The sequence below is a fragment of the Coffea arabica genome, chromosome 9e (assembly GCF_036785885.1).
Source record: "Coffea arabica cultivar ET-39 chromosome 9e, Coffea Arabica ET-39 HiFi, whole genome shotgun sequence".
NCBI lineage: Eukaryota > Viridiplantae > Streptophyta > Magnoliopsida > Gentianales > Rubiaceae > Coffea > Coffea arabica.
Window position 1 is genome coordinate 9,981,163 of NC_092327.1, and position 18,838 is coordinate 10,000,000.

At 38.7% G+C, this 18,838-nt stretch overlaps 1 protein-coding gene across 1 annotated transcript in view; it reads right to left on the reverse strand.

Annotated features, from left to right (window-relative positions):
* Nucleotides 1-17,474: 17,474 nt before the first annotated feature.
* Nucleotides 17,475-18,838, reverse strand: part of LOC113710005 (uncharacterized) — a 1,574-nt gene continuing 210 nt past the window's right edge. Inside the window, exons 1-2 of the mRNA XM_027232857.1 lie at nt 18,283-18,838; nt 17,475-18,226 (exon numbers count right to left, since the gene is read on the reverse strand). The exon at nt 18,283-18,838 is cut by the window's right edge and continues 210 nt beyond it. Of these exons, the coding sequence (XP_027088658.1) occupies nt 17,475-18,226; nt 18,283-18,838 (1,308 nt within the window). The remainder of the gene's footprint in view (nt 18,227-18,282) is intronic.

Below are 18,838 nucleotides of genomic sequence, written 5' to 3' on the forward strand. Positions count from 1 at the left end.
TGGAAAGCGAGTAGACATGCCAAACACTTATAAACACGTAGCACATAACATTTAGCATGCATATCTAGATGCCAAAACCTAAGAAGGCGATGAAACATATAGCACATAGACATGCAAGACACATAAGGCAACTAAGGCCCTAACTATCACATTTTTAGGGGAAGAAGGCCTATACAATCTAGGAGGGGGAACGGAATAAAAATAAAAATAATAACCTAGCTATTACAACTTGGCATTCAAGTGCCTTCAAATCACTTGCAAATTAAGAAAAATGAAATAAAAAGAAAGCGAAATAGGCAATTAAACGTGAAATGAAAAGCGAATTAAAGCATGCATATTCACACATAACACATAGGAGCACGTAGAGTCAAAATCAAGTAAGAAATGAAGGATTAGGGTGTACCTCCCTTGAGTTGGGCCCAAATGGAATGGAACCACTTATTTACCCTCAAAAATAATAAAAGAGTCAAAGCATCACTTTAATCAAGAAATAATCACAAAAGATAAAAGTAAACATGAAATTGAATCAATCCAAGGCATTTAAAGGAAGGTGAACAGCCCATGTAAAATTTAAAACAAGTAGTGGCTTGATTGCAAAAACTAAAGAAATTTGAGGGGTCAATTTGATTGATTTTCCCAATTTTTTGGGTCATACTGGCATAAGGGGAAACTTGAGGGGGTTAAGAGGCAATTTTGAAACAATTTTTCCATGCAAATTCATGCAAGCTACGTGAGACTTAAACTACTGCAACTAAAATGCAACATGCTCTCTTTTGCTTCCAAGACAAAACCAAACGCACAGCTTATTGTTCAAGCTCGGATTTCAAACCCAAACACACAACTTTAATCTAGACCCAAACTTCATACTCACCACCATCCAATCAGGTAGAAAATTTAGAAATATTTCATGCCAAACTCTGGAAAATCATGCAAACATGTAAAGGGAAAAAAAAAAACAAAACAAAACAAAAGGCTGCTGCAATCTCTTTGCGATTTCTACACCATTTCAGTCGAGATTTCATCATGCAAACGAGTTCACCAAACCCAGATTTTAACTATCAATTATCAACTAAATCAAACCCAAGATTTAAATGTACAAACAAAGTGATGAAACCGACTTGTAAGCTGTTGCCGAATGGAACATTAAACTAATGCAGCAAAAATGATGTGAGAAACGTTTCTGCAATTTTCTTATTCAGCCTTCAGCAACTAAACAAAGCCCAACACACAACTTGTTTTCCAGTTCAGATTTCAAACCCAAGCACAAGGCTTTAAACTAGGCAGCAAGCCATCATCCAAACAAATAGAAAAAAAAAAACTGAGCAAAATCCAGTGCAAACAAAAATAAAATACGTTCAGCAAGTTGAAAAATCTGGAACATATAAAACTGATTTGGCAAATTGAAATGCATTTTCCAGCAAGTGCTTAGGCATGATTCAAATACTTTTTTGACCCAAAGACATGAACTCAACACTAAACTTTCCACTTCTTCCCTTCCACACAGAATTAAGCATGCAAGCTCAGAAAACAACCATGGAAAGAAACAGTAAGAAGAAAGATGCAGCAATTTTTATTTGCGTGCAAACACTCCAACAAGCTCTACCAATATGTCATTTACAGACCAAATGCAAGGAATTTGCCCTCCATTACCATCGAATGTCCCCAAACATGAAATTTCTTATAGACGCAAGCAAAGCCAATGAACAAAACAGGAGCAATGAAGCGCAGCTTTTCTTATTTCAGACAAGACTTCCGGATATCATCTTAACAGTAATCGCATGCATGACCCTCTTAAAATATTCTGGAGTGAAATCAACAAGTGTGGAATATTTTACAGCTTGTCAAACTTTAAATGGAACAATTTGGAATCCCAAAATTCCTAAAGAAAACTGGAAAAATCTTTTCTTCTTCACTCGGCTATACTGGAAAAATTCCAGCAGTTTCATTTAACTATTTCCAGTTCAATCTCCCAGCATATCAAGAGTTTCACATCTATATAGCTTACAAGACTTAAGACACACATATTTCAGGCATTTCTAAACATCATTTCCAAAGAAAATTTCCAAAAACAAGCTGCAATTCCAGCTTCACTCCCTCGGCACAACAGAAATTTTTCCAGCACTTAGTTGGTCATAATCCAGTTTTTTTTTCGGCCAAAGCCTTGTATTTGGCACTCAAATCCAGCATGCAACTCCTTAACTAATTAATTAACGTTTCTAGTTCAAAAATCAGATTCGGACAACAGCCACATTCATCCAAAATTCCAGAAATTTGTCCAGCTCTTCTCGGCTAATCTTGCATGCAACAGAATCCATTTCATTCTTATTTTTCTGGCTTAATCCGAGCTAACTAACCTCATGCAAGACTTAATCATTTAGTTTTTTAGTTAACTAATCACATTTATGAGCTTAGATTACTTCAGAGAAACAAGATTAAAGCGGCAGTTCCATTTCAGCTTCTCAGCAAACCCATTTCCTTCAAAATCAGATTTTTCCTCTTATTCAATTCATCATCCGAACGCCTAAACTTCACATGCATGGCCATAAACAATTTAATCTACCTCTGATCAAGTTATCTTAGCTCGGAAATTACCTTAAATTGAAGCTTATACACGCGACAAGAAAGCTGTCAACTTCTCCTCCTCTCGGCTCGCGCAAGGACTGCAGGTGTTGGTCCTGGTTGCGGATGGTTGCAGCTGTGGTTTTGATGGCTGGAGCTCATGAAGGTGGTGATGATCAGCAGCTCCCGCAACTGCCTTTTGCTTTCTCTCTCTCTCTCTCCCTCTCTCTCTCTCTCTATCTCTCTCACTTAACTTGCTCGGACAGAACATAAAGGTTGCAGCTCGCGCGGCTTCCTTTGGTCGATACTCACGAGGAGCAGCTCTCACTCACTTGCTCTCGGACGCTACAATGAAGGTGAGGTGCAGCTGTGGTTTGATATGTGAAGTGGAATGAATGAAGTGGTGCCGTGGTTATGGAGATGTTTTTTTTTTTTTTTTTTTCACCTTAATTATTTAACAAAAATAATAGTAAAACTAAATAATAATAAAAACAACAATTTTAATTACAAACACATCGAAATAAACAAACTAAAAATAACAAAATTACCATTTTCGATCTTTTCTTTCATTTTTCATCATTTCTCATCATTTTTTTTTCTTTTTTTTTCTTTTTTTTTTTCAAAATAAATTAACAAAAATAAACCAAAATGCCAAAAAATTAAATTTGAACGTATTTTTGTGAACAATTTTCCTTTTTTTCTCTTTTTCCATGATTTTTCTACGTTAAAACTTAAAAATTAAAATAGAAACTAGAAACTAAAAAAACTAAAAACAACCACGACAAATGAGAATAAAAAGTAAAAGAAATTACACCAAAAATTTGGTGTCTACAGTTTGCCCCTCTTTGTCTGAGTTTTGGAAAAACTTGAGACAAAGAAGTAGACACCAAATACTTACCTGCTTTATTCGGTGGCAAACGTCACGAACGGTGGACGTTTTAGAAATAAGGACTGACCCCTTTTGGCAAAACTTTTAAAATGGAATTGACTTAGACAGGAGATTTAAAGTGGGATTGACCCGAACGAAATTTAAAGACGGGACTGGCCCAAACAGGAACTTAAAGCGGGACTGACCCGAACAGGAATTTAAAAATTGGGACTGACTAGAGAAGGAAATTCAAATCATGGGACTGGCCCGAACAAGCTTTAATCGCGGGACTGACCCGAAAATGCTTTTGATCATGGGACTGACCCGAAAATGCTTTTGATCGTGGGACTGACCCGAATAAGCTTTTGATCATGGGACTGACCCGAAAAATGCTTTTGATCATGGGACTGACCCGAATATGCTTTTGATCGTGGGACTGACCCGAAAATACTTTTGATCGTGGGACTGACCCGAATAAGCTTTTGATCGTGGGACTGACCCGAATAAGCTTTTGATCGTGGGACTGACCCGAATAAACTTTTGATCGTGGGACTGACCCGAAAATGCTTTTGATCGTGGGACTGACCCGAAAATGCTTTTGATCGTGGGACTGACCCGAAAAAGCTTTTGATCGTGGGACTGACCCGAAAATACTTTTGATCGTGGGACTGACCCGAAAAAGCTTTTGATCGTGGGACTGACCCGAATAAGCTTTTGATCGTGGGACTGACCCGAAAATACTTTTGATCGTGGGACTGACCCGAATAAGCTTTTGATCGTGGGACTGACCCGAATAAGCTTTTGATCGTGGGACTGACCCGAAAATGCTTTTGATCGTGGGACTGACCCGAAAATACTTTTGATCGTGGGACTGACCCGAATAAGCTTTTGATCGTGGGACTGACCCGAATAAGCTTTTGATCGTGGGACTGACCCGAATAAACTTTTGATCATGGGACTGACCCGAAAATGCTTTTGATCGTGGGACTGACCCGAATAAGCTTTTGATCATGGGACTGACCCGAAAATGCTTTTAATCGCGGGACTGACCCGAACAGGCTTTGAATCGCGAGACTGACCCGCGGCTAGTGGTGATGCAAAATGAAATGCGCACTAGTGGGACTGACTCACAGCTAGTGGCAGAGTAAAATAAAAAAATGCCTTGACAATCGGTCAGTGGGATTAAACCCGAGCCTGCCGTGATAAAATTTGTGTTGATTTTTGATTGATGATTTTTCTTTTTGCTTTTCTTTTTGACTTTTGAAAATCTTTCCAAAAAATTAATTTGCCCCAGTATGATGAATTTTTGCAATGTGAGTCCAGAGTTGATTCTGTATCGCTATGCTGTTGCATTTTTGATGGAATTTGCTTGCGACATTTTCAATCTGCCTTTGTTCACCGGAGGACCCTTTCCGGCACCGATTCCAGTGCGAGGTGTGATTACTTTCATCTGTGCATGCAGTTTTTCTACAAAAGAGAAAAGAAAACAAAGAAGTTGCCACCATCATTTGATCCGTTTTCCTTTGAGAATCGTGTAAACATGAGTCTTTCGATGCCTTTATCAACTTTTGTTGCGGCAGCCGATTGGGTTGGATTTTTCACCCTAAGACTTTTCCGATTTACAAACTGATCAGGTATGTGCTTTGCCATATTGTGAAGTCTGCGTAACTGACTTTGTTAAACCTTAACCCTTTTCAGGAGATGACTAAACCCAAGTATGCTTCGAATAAACCACGGGGATTGCTATTCACCAAAATTCAAAGATAAAGAATGAAGTGTGCAAGAAAATTCACATGTCATACAAGAATGCACACATAACCATTTGTGCTTAAATTCTACAAAAATACCATGAATGCAAGTAATTTGGAAAAATGAGCTTTGCAAAAGAATGTTTTACAAAATGACACAGTTTTGGCCAACAAATGTCATATTCAATTCTCTGGACATCTTTGTTCTGGAATTCAAAATTGACAGAAGTATGACAAAAATGAGGAGAAATCCAAATGGATCAAACCACCAGTTGTTCCTCCTTGTGCTTGCTCATGCGGAAATCCTACCTTGGCGCCCTTTCGGGTTTTCACCAAGGTTGCCCCTACTCCTTTTCTTTTGTTTTGTTTTTGTTTTTGTTTTTCTCTTTTCCTTTTCTTTTCCTCCTTTTCTTTTGAGGTGCCCTTTCGGGTTTTCACCTAAAGACGCAAATGAAAGAGCTCAACCATGATCGACTCAGGAGTATGAGTTGAAGATTTTTGGCATCAGTAAAATGCACTTCCCTTAGAAGTTTAAGTGAAGGCATTATAGACATCACTTGCCAATTGATTAGCGAAATTCCTAATAGAAATACAGCAAGTGACGAAAGTCAGGACTTTTGGGCTTTTGTAATGAGGTCAGGTGGGGTGTTTTTCAAGAAAAGTTGAGGCTTGAAAGCAGGTTTGATGAAAGGTGTGAAATAACCTGAGATTGCATCATTTTGAAATTATCTCTAATTTTGAACGAAACCGAGGAAATTTGCCCCAGTTTGATTGGATTTTCTCTTTCTTTGCATTTTCTTCATTGCATTTTCCTCACTTTTTGCATTTTCCTTCAAAAACTAAATTTGCCCCAGTGTGGGGTTCTTTCTTTTCTCTTTTCCTCTTTTTCCTTTTTCCTTTTTTTTCAAAATGAATTTGCCCCAGTATGGGGATTTTTCCTTTTCCCTCTCTGATAATCTCGTTTCAAAATGAATTTGCCCCAGTGTGGGGTTTGCAATTCTCAGGGGCTGCCAAACGAAAATTATTGTTCTGATAGCTCAAAAGGGATGACTAGGGATGAAATGTTTTGATTGGAAAGGAAGATGGCCTGACCTTTGCCTCGTCCCTTGCATGATTTCCAAAAGAAATTTGCATAATCAAAAATAAAACTTCTTACACATGTCTGAGTTGATAGGTTGAGAGACTGTTTGTCCGTCCATCTCTTCAAGGATAAGTGCTCCACTCGGTAGCACCTTTTTGAATGACAAATGGCCTTACCAGTTTAGGCCAAATTCGTCTTTGATTTCATCTTGCATTGGCAAATCTCGCTTTAACTCTTTGTCCTTCTTCTCTAAAGGACCGGTGGCGGACCTTTTTGTTATGAACACAGGCCATACGACATTCAACTGCTTTTCATCCATCAAAATCAATCGTCGGTGACGCTGCTTTAACCAATCAGCTTAGAACTTGGCAGAGGAGGGATTTCTTGATGAAAGGCTTTCTTAACGAAAAGATTTTCAATGAAGAGCTTTCTTAATGAAGGGATTTTTCAATGAAGGATTTTTAATGACGGGATTTTTGGCCTTCTCAAAGAAGGGATTTTTCAACGAAGGGATTTCTGACCTTCTCAAAGAAGGGATTTTCAATGAAGGGATTTCTGACCTTCTCAAAGAAGGGATTTTTCAATGAAGGGATTTCTTAATGAAGGGACTTTTGGATGAATGGTATTATCGGAATCCAGAACAGTGATATTCAAAGGGTCAAATAATTTCATCTTTGGCCATTTAAAAGAATTAAAATTCAGGACAATAATCAAATAAACAAATTGTGCATTTAATGGAAAAACTAATCAAAGCGAAAACAAGACAAAAACTTAATTGCGAAAGATGTTTTCATGAAGCTATTCACATATGCAAGAAATGGTTTTTGTGAACTTTAGTAAATAACAACCCCTAGATTTACCGAAATTCCCTTCGTGAGGGAAGATACTCGGCCATCCAAATTGTGCAAAGTTCCTTCAGGATTTTCAAATTTCGTCGTTGGAGGTGGATGCCTCGAAGGTGTCCTGGTGTTCAGGAAAAGGATTTGTACTTATGATCGGCCCTTGTTCACCTCTTTTCCTTAGCACTATTTCTCCTGCCTCGATCATGTCTTGGACTTTGTGCTTAAGTGCCCTGCAATCGGCGGTTGAGTGGCCAGGTACTCCCGAATGATAGGCACAAATAGCATGTGGATTGTACCCAGCAGGCATGCCATGAAGGTAAGTTGGAGGGGGAATCACGCCTATTTTGTTGACAACCTTCAATTGCTCATACAATTGGTCCAAAGGCCTGCCTAGGTTGGTGAAGGTTCGGGTACGGCTTTGATTGTAGGTTTCAGTGGGTCGGGGATAGTTGTAGGTGGGTCTATTTGGTGGGGGAAATCTTTGGTGGTAAGGAGGCCGAGGACGAGCTTGTTGAAAGCTTGGTTGAGATATTTGGAAAGGGGTTGTAGGCGGGTTGGCATAATTTGGGCGAGGTCGAGGATGAGTGATATTGGTGTGGTAAACAGGATGAGGATTTGAGTAGTAGGAGTAAGGGTTTGAGTAGGTAGGGTATTGTCGAGGTCTGGGTCTTGGGACAGGGTTTTGATTCCAGGTGAAAGCAGTTTCCCCCTCTTTCTTTTGGAATTGCGGGTTCTTCCCACTAGTCCCCTGACCTTGCAAAGCATCCAACTGTGACTTGAGGGTAGAGACATTAACGATCTTCTCAGCTTTTACGAAATCATCAAATTCCTCAAGCTTATTGACAATAGCAGCGAACGAGCATCCAGTCATGCGAAAAATTTCTTCAAAATATGGAGGATCATGTGCCTTAATGAAAGTGCGTATGATTTCGTCCTCAGTCATTGGTGGCTCGACTTTGGCAGCTATTTTCCTCCATCTCTTGGCATAAGTCTTGTGATCCTCGGAGGGTTTTCTTTTTGTTCCTTCCAACGTATTTCGTGTTGGAGCCAGCTCGCAGTTATACTCATATTGCCTTACAAAAGCATTGGACAAGTCAATCCAGGTTTTTACTTCTTCGGACTTCAAATTTGAGTACCAATCGAGGGCATCCCCCTCCAGACTTTCCGGGAACAACCTTAGAGGCAGGTTCTCGTCGTCTACAAGCTTTCCCAACTTGTTAGCAAATAGTCGGAGGTGTGTCTTGGGATTACCCGTCCCATCGTACTTGTTAAATTTAGGGGTTTTGAACCCCTCGGGCAATTGCATATTGGGAAAGAGACAAAGCTCATCGTAGTCCAGGACTCCTTGCTTGTTCAACCCCTGACTCTTCCTCATAAACTCATCGAAACGATCAAGGCGTTTGAGCAGCTTTATATCAACGGGAGCAGAAGATTCCCCCATTTCTGCCTTGGTTTGAACAATATGGTCTGGTAGGAATGGCTCAACAACAGGGTAATAAAAGGTATGTGGCTCAGGTGGTATATTTGAAGTGATTTGGGGTGGTGGACCTCGCGTGTGAGTAAGAAAAAATGAAGGATGAGGAGGGTAAGTGTATGGCAAATTTGTGGTGGGATAGGTGAAAGTTTCTTCGGGTGCAATAGGAAATGATGGAATAACAGTGGCATGGGCCGAAGGTAGGACAAACGGCTCTTGCTCAGGCTGTCTGGCGGGTACAGGTTCGGGTTGAACTCTGCTGCTAATTAGCTCATCATTCAACTTCCTTTGAGCGGCCATCTCAGACGCCATCTCTCCAAACTTGGTAAGCATCTCAGTCAACTGAATCCCCAAACTTGCAGTCTCGGGTTGAGCGGTAGTAGCAGACCTATCTGACTGTTCCGGTTGTGAACTCATGTTTACACGACTCCTCTGGGCTTGACTACGGGATCGCGTTATGATGGGGCTTCGACGAGAAGCTATATTTAAATATTACCTGAGAATTTTTGAAAGATTGCCTTTAGATTTAACCCTCGCTTAGTTATTCCAATAAAAACAAAGAAAAAGAAAAGAAAAAACAAGAGTTAGTAGATATTCAAAAAATTCGGATGCATGTCCTATGGGGGAACCCTTTTGTGCCAAGGGTAGGCCTAGCATGAAAATGCAGTCCTCCAGAGCAGGCACTATACAATACCTGATGGATCCGATCGACTGATCGTGTGAGGAATGATTTGAAAAATTTGGCCACTTGGAGTGAGAAGAGACATTTGCCCTAAAACATGAGGACGAAGTCGGAACGGATTGCTTGCTTTGATCTACACATAAAATGATTTGTGAAAGGGATTGCCATATCTCGATTAATTTATTCAATGAACCCTAAAGGGGAAAAAGCGAGTCAAATGGATAAAATTGGTGATTTATTCAAAATCGACCGATTTACCTAAAAATAGGTAAGCTGGATAACATTGACGATTTATTCAAAATTGATCGAATAGATAGACTTGGTCAACTGAATTGAATGAAATTGATGATCTCTTCAAAATCAACTTGATTTCGCCCTAAAAATGGGTAAATTGGCCAAAGAGATGAAATGGAGTTAATGATTTATTTTAAAAATCGGCCAAATCCCTAAAAGGGTAAATTGGTCAAATGAATTGATGATTTATTCAAAAATCGACCGGATGACCCTGAAAAGGGTAAATTGGTCAAATGAATTGATGATTTATTCAAAAATCGACCGGATGACCCTGAAAAGGGTAAATTGGTCAAATGAATTGATTTATTCAAAAATTGACCGGATGACCCTAAAAAGGGTAAATTGGTCAACTGAATTGATGATTTATTCAAAAATCGACCGGATGACCCTGAAAAGGGTAAATTGGTCAAATGAATTGATTTATTCAAAAATTGACCGGATGACCCTAAAAAGGGTAAATTGGTCAAATGAATTGGATGAAATGAATTTATTCAAAAATGATTAGATTGAACTAAAATTGAATGAATTGACAAAAATGGATTGGATAAAATGGATGATTTGTTCAAAAATCGATTGAGTTCTCTACCCATTGGGTAGTTTCAAGAAATCATTACAATGCCTTAGTCTATGAGCCTCCTAAAATCAAGATTTGGCCTCCATTGATTTATCGTCTCAATAGTGAAGAATTATTTGGGTTTCTTCAAATTAATGTCCTTTACGCAAGGGATTTTTACCAATTTTGATAAAGTGGCCAAAAGGTGATTATTAGACGCTCATATTCCAAAGATCGCTCTATGAAAATGATCGGATCCTACCTTACCTTGTGCACTACCCTTTTGGATGATACAAAAAATGTAAACGTGCAAGTCTCCTTAGATTAAGTATCCGAGACATATGGTGGCTTATTCCTAAACACGGGATCCCCTAAATGGCATTCCCTTCCTAGGGTGGATGCGTGATGCCAGTTTATTAAAAGCAGTAAGATATGCAATTTGAAATGAGACATGACCTAAGGAACCCTTTATCTGCCAGGGTAGGCCTAAAATGGTATGGCATTATTAATTTATGAACGAAATATACCACAATTTTTAAACATGCAATAGCCTATCTATAAGGGTATGTCCTAAAAGAAGGTCATGCCCGACCTCTTATTTCCTAACGTTTGTGAATGCAAAGGCAAGAGACAAGGAAAGTTAGTTCAACACATAATCACATAACACGTTGGACAATGATATAAAGAGTAGGAAAAGTAAATAAGGAAAAGGGTGGGATCCCTCCCCTCGTGAATGGTGTCCCTACTAGGGCAAGGCAGACTCTACCCTAGGTGAACTATATGGATGCATGCGGTTGGGGTTCACTAATGCATCTAGACTCGATAAGCTCAGGTCCCCAAGCCTTCAGACTCGTGGCCAAGGGTCATCAATCCCAAGGCCCTTTGTCGGTGGCTCGAGCGATTCCCCAAACACCGCTACGCACACGTCGTGTTACGGCTGCATGTTTGAGTGAATCTATAAAAAACCCTCAACCTTCGACTAAAAACTAAAGGCTATCAACCCAAAGTTTAAAGCGGAAGATTGAGTGACCCATTGGATCGTGCTACGCACACGTCGTGTCACGATCACACGTCCAAGTGGGTCTCCTAATCCTAATAGGGTGGAGTGGCGTGACAAGCCACTAAAAAGAAAATAAAGAGGGATGAATAATAAAGCGTATGCGCGTATGATAGTATACGTTTTGGAGGGGAGGGATCGAGAACCAACGCGTGGCTCTAAGGGTGACACACCCCCCCCCAAAATGCAAATGCAAAGCGCGAGATAAAGCAAGTACAATCATACATCCCATCATCCAATCATACATACGTGAGTGAGGGAGTAGTTTGATATGCGCGTACGTGGCAAAAAGTCCTAGAAAGGGAAAATGCAATCCTAATATCCAAATGCTATGCATAAAGAGGGTAGAAAAAAGGAAAAGAATGGCTAAATCAAATGCTTGGACCCACTTAGGAAGTCCCCAGTGGAGTCGCCAACTGTCGCGCCCCACTTTTTTTTGGAAAAAATAAATAATTGTTTTTTTGTTGAATTTTATTGATTTGGGAAAAATGAATTTTGTTGATAAAAACAAAAATGGGTCTAAATGGGACTTTTGAAAATGCGACGATTTGACCCAAGAAAAATAATTCAAAAAGGGTTTTTTATATGAAAAATGGAGTCGCCACTTGGTATAGAGTTAGGGTGTACCAAGTCACCCAAAAAGTGAATTTTTAAAGGAAAAAAAATAAAAAAACCCTTTTGAACGACTCCTAGTCCACGCAAACAAAGAAAAAGGTTCGGGAGTCACATTTGACGAAGGGGAAGGCAAGGATAAAAATCCGAGGCACCCCTTCGACCTAGCCAAGGCTAGTTGCGTGATTTAACCCTTATTTTCCTAATTTTTCCTACCCAAAGTATGTATTTGCAATTTGGACAAAGACTAATGAATGAGAAATGCAATCCTAAATTCTATGATGTCTCTCGTGAGGTTTTTGGTCCCAAACCACATGAATTGTGGCGGCCAATAAAGGGAAACCTCATAGAGGTCGATTGATGCAAATGGTGACTCAAGTGCAAGTGTGCAAGTGTATGAAAAGATTCATGTATGAAATAATGTAAAAAAACAAAGTGTTTGTGTGCGAATGTGTAAAGAAAGTGCATGTGTGAATTTGTATGAAAATCAAAGTGCTTGTGTGTGCAAATGAATGAAAATAGAATAGTACATATATAAGTGAAACTTGAATTTCATTTGTGAAGTAAAGTAAATAAATGATAAAGATGTAGTGAAAAATATGGATTGAGAAATGTAAGAAAAATGTGATTAAAAGAGTATGGAAGTGATAAAAATGAAAGTATGACCCTAGGGGAATGCAACAAGTCGGGTACGGGGGTTGACTTCTAACTTTTCGACTTCGATTTTCCCTTTGATTAGAAGGCGAAACTAGCGTGCTAAGGCTATCGAGTAGCCACACTCGCTCGTTTCCCTTATCGGAAGGGGATTTTCAAGCAAATGAACCCTAACTAGCATGAGATGCAAGTCCTAAAGTGAAGGGGAAGGGAATCGGGGGCATGCAAAAAATAACAAAACTAAAAAGAATGCATGACATGTAATGAACATACAAACATGTACTAACGAGGGGAAATCCCTAAGGGTCTAGCGTTGGACTAGCCCATTCTATGAATTCCGACTAGCGTTGGACTAGTGGAAACGTACATTCGTCCATCACATTCATTCATGACCATGGAAAGTGAGTAGACATGCCAAACACTTATAAACACGTAGCACATAACATTTAGCATGCATATCTAGATGCCAAAACCTAAGAAGGCGATGAAACATATAGCACATAGACATGCAAGACACATAAGGCAACTAAGGCCCTAACTATCACATTTTTAGGGGAAGAAGGCCTATACAATCTAGGAGGGGGAACGGAATAAAAATAAAAATAATAACCTAGCTATTACAACTTGGCATTCAAGTGCCTTCAAATCACTTGCAAATTAAGAAAAATGAAATAAAAAGAAAGCGAAATAGGCAATTAAACGTGAAATGAAAAGCGAATTAAAGCATGCATATTCACACATAACACATAGGAGCACGTAGAGTCAAAATCAAGTAAGAAATGAAGGATTAGGGTGTACCTCCCTTGAGTTGGGCCCAAATGGAATGGAACCACTTATTTACCCTCAAAAATAATAAAAGAGTCAAAGCATCACTTTAATCAAGAAATAATCACAAAAGATAAAAGTAAACATGAAATTGAATCAATCCAAGGCATTTAAAGGAAGGTGAACAGCCCATGTAAAATTTAAAACAAGTAGTGGCTTGATTGCAAAAACTAAAGAAATTTGAGGGGTCAATTTGATTGATTTTCCCAATTTTTTGGGTCATACTGGCATAAGGGGAAACTTGAGGGGGTTAAGAGGCAATTTTGAAACAATTTTTCCATGCAAATTCATGCAAGCTACGTGAGACTTAAACTACTGCAACTAAAATGCAACATGCTCTCTTTTGCTTCCAAGACAAAACCAAACGCACAGCTTATTGTTCAAGCTCGGATTTCAAACCCAAACACACAACTTTAATCTAGACCCAAACTTCATACTCACCACCATCCAATCAGGTAGAAAATTTAGAAATATTTCATGCCAAACTCTGGAAAATCATGCAAACATGTAAAGGGAAAAAAAAAAAAAACAAAACAAAAGGCTGCTGCAATCTCTTTGCGATTTCTACACCATTTCAGTCGAGATTTCATCATGCAAACGAGTTCACCAAACCCAGATTTTAACTATCAATTATCAACTAAATCAAACCCAAGATTTAAATGTACAAACAAAGTGATGAAACCGACTTGTAAGCTGTTGCCGAATGGAACATTAAACTAATGCAGCAAAAATGATGTGAGAAACGTTTCTGCAATTTTCTTATTCAGCCTTCAGCAACTAAACAAAGCCCAACACACAACTTGTTTTCCAGTTCAGATTTCAAACCCAAGCACAAGGCTTTAAACTAGGCAGCAAGCCATCATCCAAACAAATAGAAAAAAAAAAACTGAGCAAAATCCAGTGCAAACAAAAATAAAATACGTTCAGCAAGTTGAAAAATCTGGAACATATAAAATTGATTTGGCAAATTGAAATGCATTTTCCAGCAAGTGCTTAGGCATGATTCAAATACTTTTTTGACCCAAAGACATGAACTCAACACTAAACTTTCCACTTCTTCCCTTCCACACAGAATTAAGCATGCAAGCTCAGAAAACAACCATGGAAAGAAACAGTAAGAAGAAAGATGCAGCAATTTTTATTTGCGTGCAAACACTCCAACAAGCTCTACCAATATGTCATTTACAGACCAAATGCAAGGAATTTGCCCTCCATTACCATCGAATGTCCCCAAACATGAAATTTCTTATAGACGCAAGCAAAGCCAATGAACAAAACAGGAGCAATGAAGCGCAGCTTTTCTTATTTCAGACAAGACTTCCGGATATCATCTTAACAGTAATCGCATGCATGACCCTCTTAAAATATTCTAGAGTGAAATCAACAAGTGTGGAATATTTTACAGCTTGTCAAACTTTAAATGGAACAATTTGGAATCCCAAAATTCCTAAAGAAAACTGGAAAAATCTTTTCTTCTTCACTCGGCTATACTGGAAAAATTCCAGCAGTTTCATTTAACTATTTCCAGTTCAATCTCCCAGCATATCAAGAGTTTCACATCTATATAGCTTACAAGACTTAAGACACACATATTTCAGGCATTTCTAAACATCATTTCCAAAGAAAATTTCCAAAAACAAGCTGCAATTCCAGCTTCACTCCCTCGGCACAACAGAAATTTTTCCAGCACTTAGTTGGTCATAATCCAGTTTTTTTTTTCGGCCAAAGCCTTGTATTTGGCACTCAAATCCAGCATGCAACTCCTTAACTAATTAATTAACGTTTCTAGTTCAAAAATCAGATTCGGACAACAGCCACATTCATCCAAAATTCCAGAAATTTGTCCAGCTCTTCTCGGCTAATCTTGCATGCAACAGAATCCATTTCATTCTTATTTTTCTGGCTTAATCCGAGCTAACTAACCTCATGCAAGACTTAATCATTTAGTTTTTTAGTTAACTAATCACATTTATGAGCTTAGATTACTTCAGAGAAACAAGATTAAAGCGGCAGTTCCATTTCAGCTTCTCAGCAAACCCATTTCCTTCAAAATCAGATTTTTCCTCTTATTCAATTCATCATCCGAACGCCTAAACTTCACATGCATGGCCATAAACAATTTAATCTACCTCTGATCAAGTTATCTTAGCTCGGAAATTACCTTAAATTGAAGCTTATACACGCGACAAGAAAGCTGTCAACTTCTCCTCCTCTCGGCTCGCGCAAGGACTGCAGGTGTTGGTCCTGGTTGCGGATGGTTGCAGCTGTGGTTTTGATGGCTGGAGCTCATGAAGGTGGTGATGATCAGCAGCTCCCGCAACTGCCTTTTGCTTTCTCTCTCTCTCTCTCCCTCTCTCTCTCACTTAACTTGCTCGGACAGAACATAAAGGTTGCAGCTCGCGCGGCTTCCTTTGGTCGATACTCACGAGGAGCAGCTCTCACTCACTTGCTCTCGGACGCTACAATGAAGGTGAGGTGCAGCTGTGGTTTGATATGTGAAGTGGAATGAATGAAGTGGTGCCGTGGTTATGGAGATGTTTTTTTTTTTCACCTTAATTATTTAACAAAAATAATAGTAAAACTAAATAATAATAAAAACAACAATTTTAATTACAAACACATCGAAATAAACAAACTAAAAATAACAAAATTACCATTTTCGATCTTTTCTTTCATTTTTCATCATTTCTCATCATTTTTTTTTCTTTTTTTTTTTTTTTCAAAATAAATTAACAAAAATAAACCAAAATGCCAAAAAATTAAATTTGAACGTATTTTTGTGAACAATTTTCCTTTTTTTCTCTTTTTCCATGATTTTTCTACGTTAAAACTTAAAAATTAAAATAGAAACTAGAAACTAAAAAAACTAAAAACAACCACGACAAATGAGAATAAAAAGTAAAAGAAATTACACCAAAAATTTGGTGTCTACAGTAAAGGGGTATGATTGGTGGCCGGAGGTAAGAAAAATAAAAAGATCTACATGGACCTTAGGTAGTGAGAGTTGACGGAGGGTCAACTACGGTAAATTTTGATCAAGCGTGGAGAATGGCTCCTGAGAGCCCTGTATCCTATCTTGTGCTGTTATACGCTTTCCTAATTGTTTAATTTGTGAAATTGTTACTCGCTGTTTGATTTACGTGATTGCATGTTTTGGGGCACCACTGAGCTTTAGCTCACCCCATATTCATTTGTTTTCCTTGACAGGTCCTGGCTCTTGAGCAAGACTTGAAATCTAATTTCACTTTTATGCATGTAGTTTGAGTTAAACATTGTATCTTTTATTTTGGATTGCCTCTTGAAGCTGGAAAAGTGTAAACCCTGGAATTGTTATTTGGCTTGTACTAATGTGTTTGGATTGTATGTTTTTGTTGCCTGGTTTGTAACGCGTAAGGTATTTAAGAGTCGACGATTGGCTATCTTAAAAATGTTGTTATCTCTGAAGTTAATGTGATTTTAGTCATCAGCCTATTTGGAAGGAAACGGTGTTGTAATAGTTTAGGTTATTCTTCGGAAGGATTTGGATAGTTTGCTTGTGTGAGTCCTGGCGAGAGCTAGGCAGACAGCCCGCCAACCCTCTGGTTCGCCTTAGGGGGAAGTGGGGTCGCCACACTTTCAACTTTGGACTGGTCCATGGATACTCCATTTTCAGTTATGGTGTGGCCAAGATAATCCACAGTTTGTTGGGCAAATGAACATTTAGATTTCTTTGCAAACAGTTTGTGTTCTCTCAGGACAAACAACACTGTCTTCAAATGATGTAAATGTAACTCTAGTATGGGGCTATAAATCAAGATATCATCAAAGAAAACCAACACGAATTTCCTTAAGTATGGTTGAAATACCTGGTTCATAAGAGATTGAAATGTTGCTGGTGCATTGGTCAGCCCAAAAAGTATCACAAGGAATTCATAGTGGCCACAATGAGTCTAGAAAGCAGTTTTATAAGTATCCTTGGGCTTGACTCTGATTTGATGGTAGCCAGAAGTGAGATCCAGTTGGTTTTATACCTTGACCCTGCCAGTTCATTGATCAATTCATCCACATTTGGAATAGGATATCTGTCCTTAATAGTCATCTCATTTAAATGCGTATAGTCCACACAGAAATGCCATGCCCCTTCTTTGTTCTTAACTAGTAACACTAGTGAAGTAAATGGACTATTGCTATGGATGATTATTCCATACTGCAACATGTCTTTTACTTGCTTTTCTACTTCACCTTTCTAGGAGTGAGGATATCTATGCGTCTTCATTTTAAAGGGCTGAGACCCAGGTTTCAATGGAATTTCATGATCTATTTCTCTAGTAGGGGGCAACTTAGTAGGGGTCTCAAAGACATTGGCAAATTCCTCAATGATTTCTTGAACTTCAGTAGGCATAACATACTCCCCTGATGGATTATCCTGCCCTATTCTCATAGCTAAGCACATCTGTTTCTTATATTCAATAAAATTTCTCAGATCACCACCCCTAATAAGATCTAAAACACAGTTTTCTGTTTGTCCTTGTACCACTTCCCCTTGATTGTGCAAAGAGATAGTCAGCTGATGGAAGTCAAAAGTAATTGGGCTAAAATGAGTCATCCAGTCCACCCCTAATATTATATCCCAACTACTTAAATCCATCACCTTGAGGTCATAACAGAACTTGTATTGGTTAATTCCCCACACTACTTTTGGGCATATGGCTTTACTGGTTACACAAGCTCCATTCCCAACAATTATAGAGAAAGGATCAACTAGTCGATATGGAATGTCAAAGGCAATTACCTTTTCACTGCTAATATAACTATCTGAACTCCTAGTGTCAACCAAGATCAACGTCTCTTCACAATCTAGCTTCCCTATTAGCGTTATTGTTTTCCTCTTCATGGCCACAAACAATGCATGTAAAGACATCTCCATGACTTGTCCTGGATTCCCTATGGATTCATCTTGTTCCCCCAGGGCATCCTCAAATTCAGATTCCTCTTCTTCTTCATTGATCAGAAAATTTAAGTGACCAAATTTGCATTGATGACCCTATCCAAACTTTTCTCCACACTTGAAACAAGTCCATTATTCCTTCTATACTGTACCTCTTGAGCTGAGATCTTCTTGGGTTCAGAATCTGTAGAAGAAATTGGCTTGCCTTTGAATGAAGTGTTCTTCAATGTACAGGTAGAAGGCACTTTACAGTATGAGCTGTGGATTTGTTGTTGGGAAGAATTCCTAGAGATTCCAAATATGTTTTTAGGAATTGTTTTCCAGCCATCTTTAGAGGTTCTGGTTTGAAGCCTCAATGCATCTTCTTGCAACGTAGCCATTTCAAAGGTCTGAGACAAAGTTGTAGGTCTTAACATCCTTATCATGGTCTTGATTTCATCCTTGAGCCCACTGATGAAGCTAGATATAAAATACTCCTCATCTAGATGCGGATTCTTAATCATCATAAGGGTTTTGAGCTCTTCAAACCTCTCTTGGTACTCTTCCACATTTCTAGCTTGTTGCAGTTTGTTGAATTCTTCTACCACGTCCTTGCCATTTCTATTATCAAATATCTTATATAGCAGCTCTTCGAACATTCTCCAAGTTATCCCTGGTTTTTC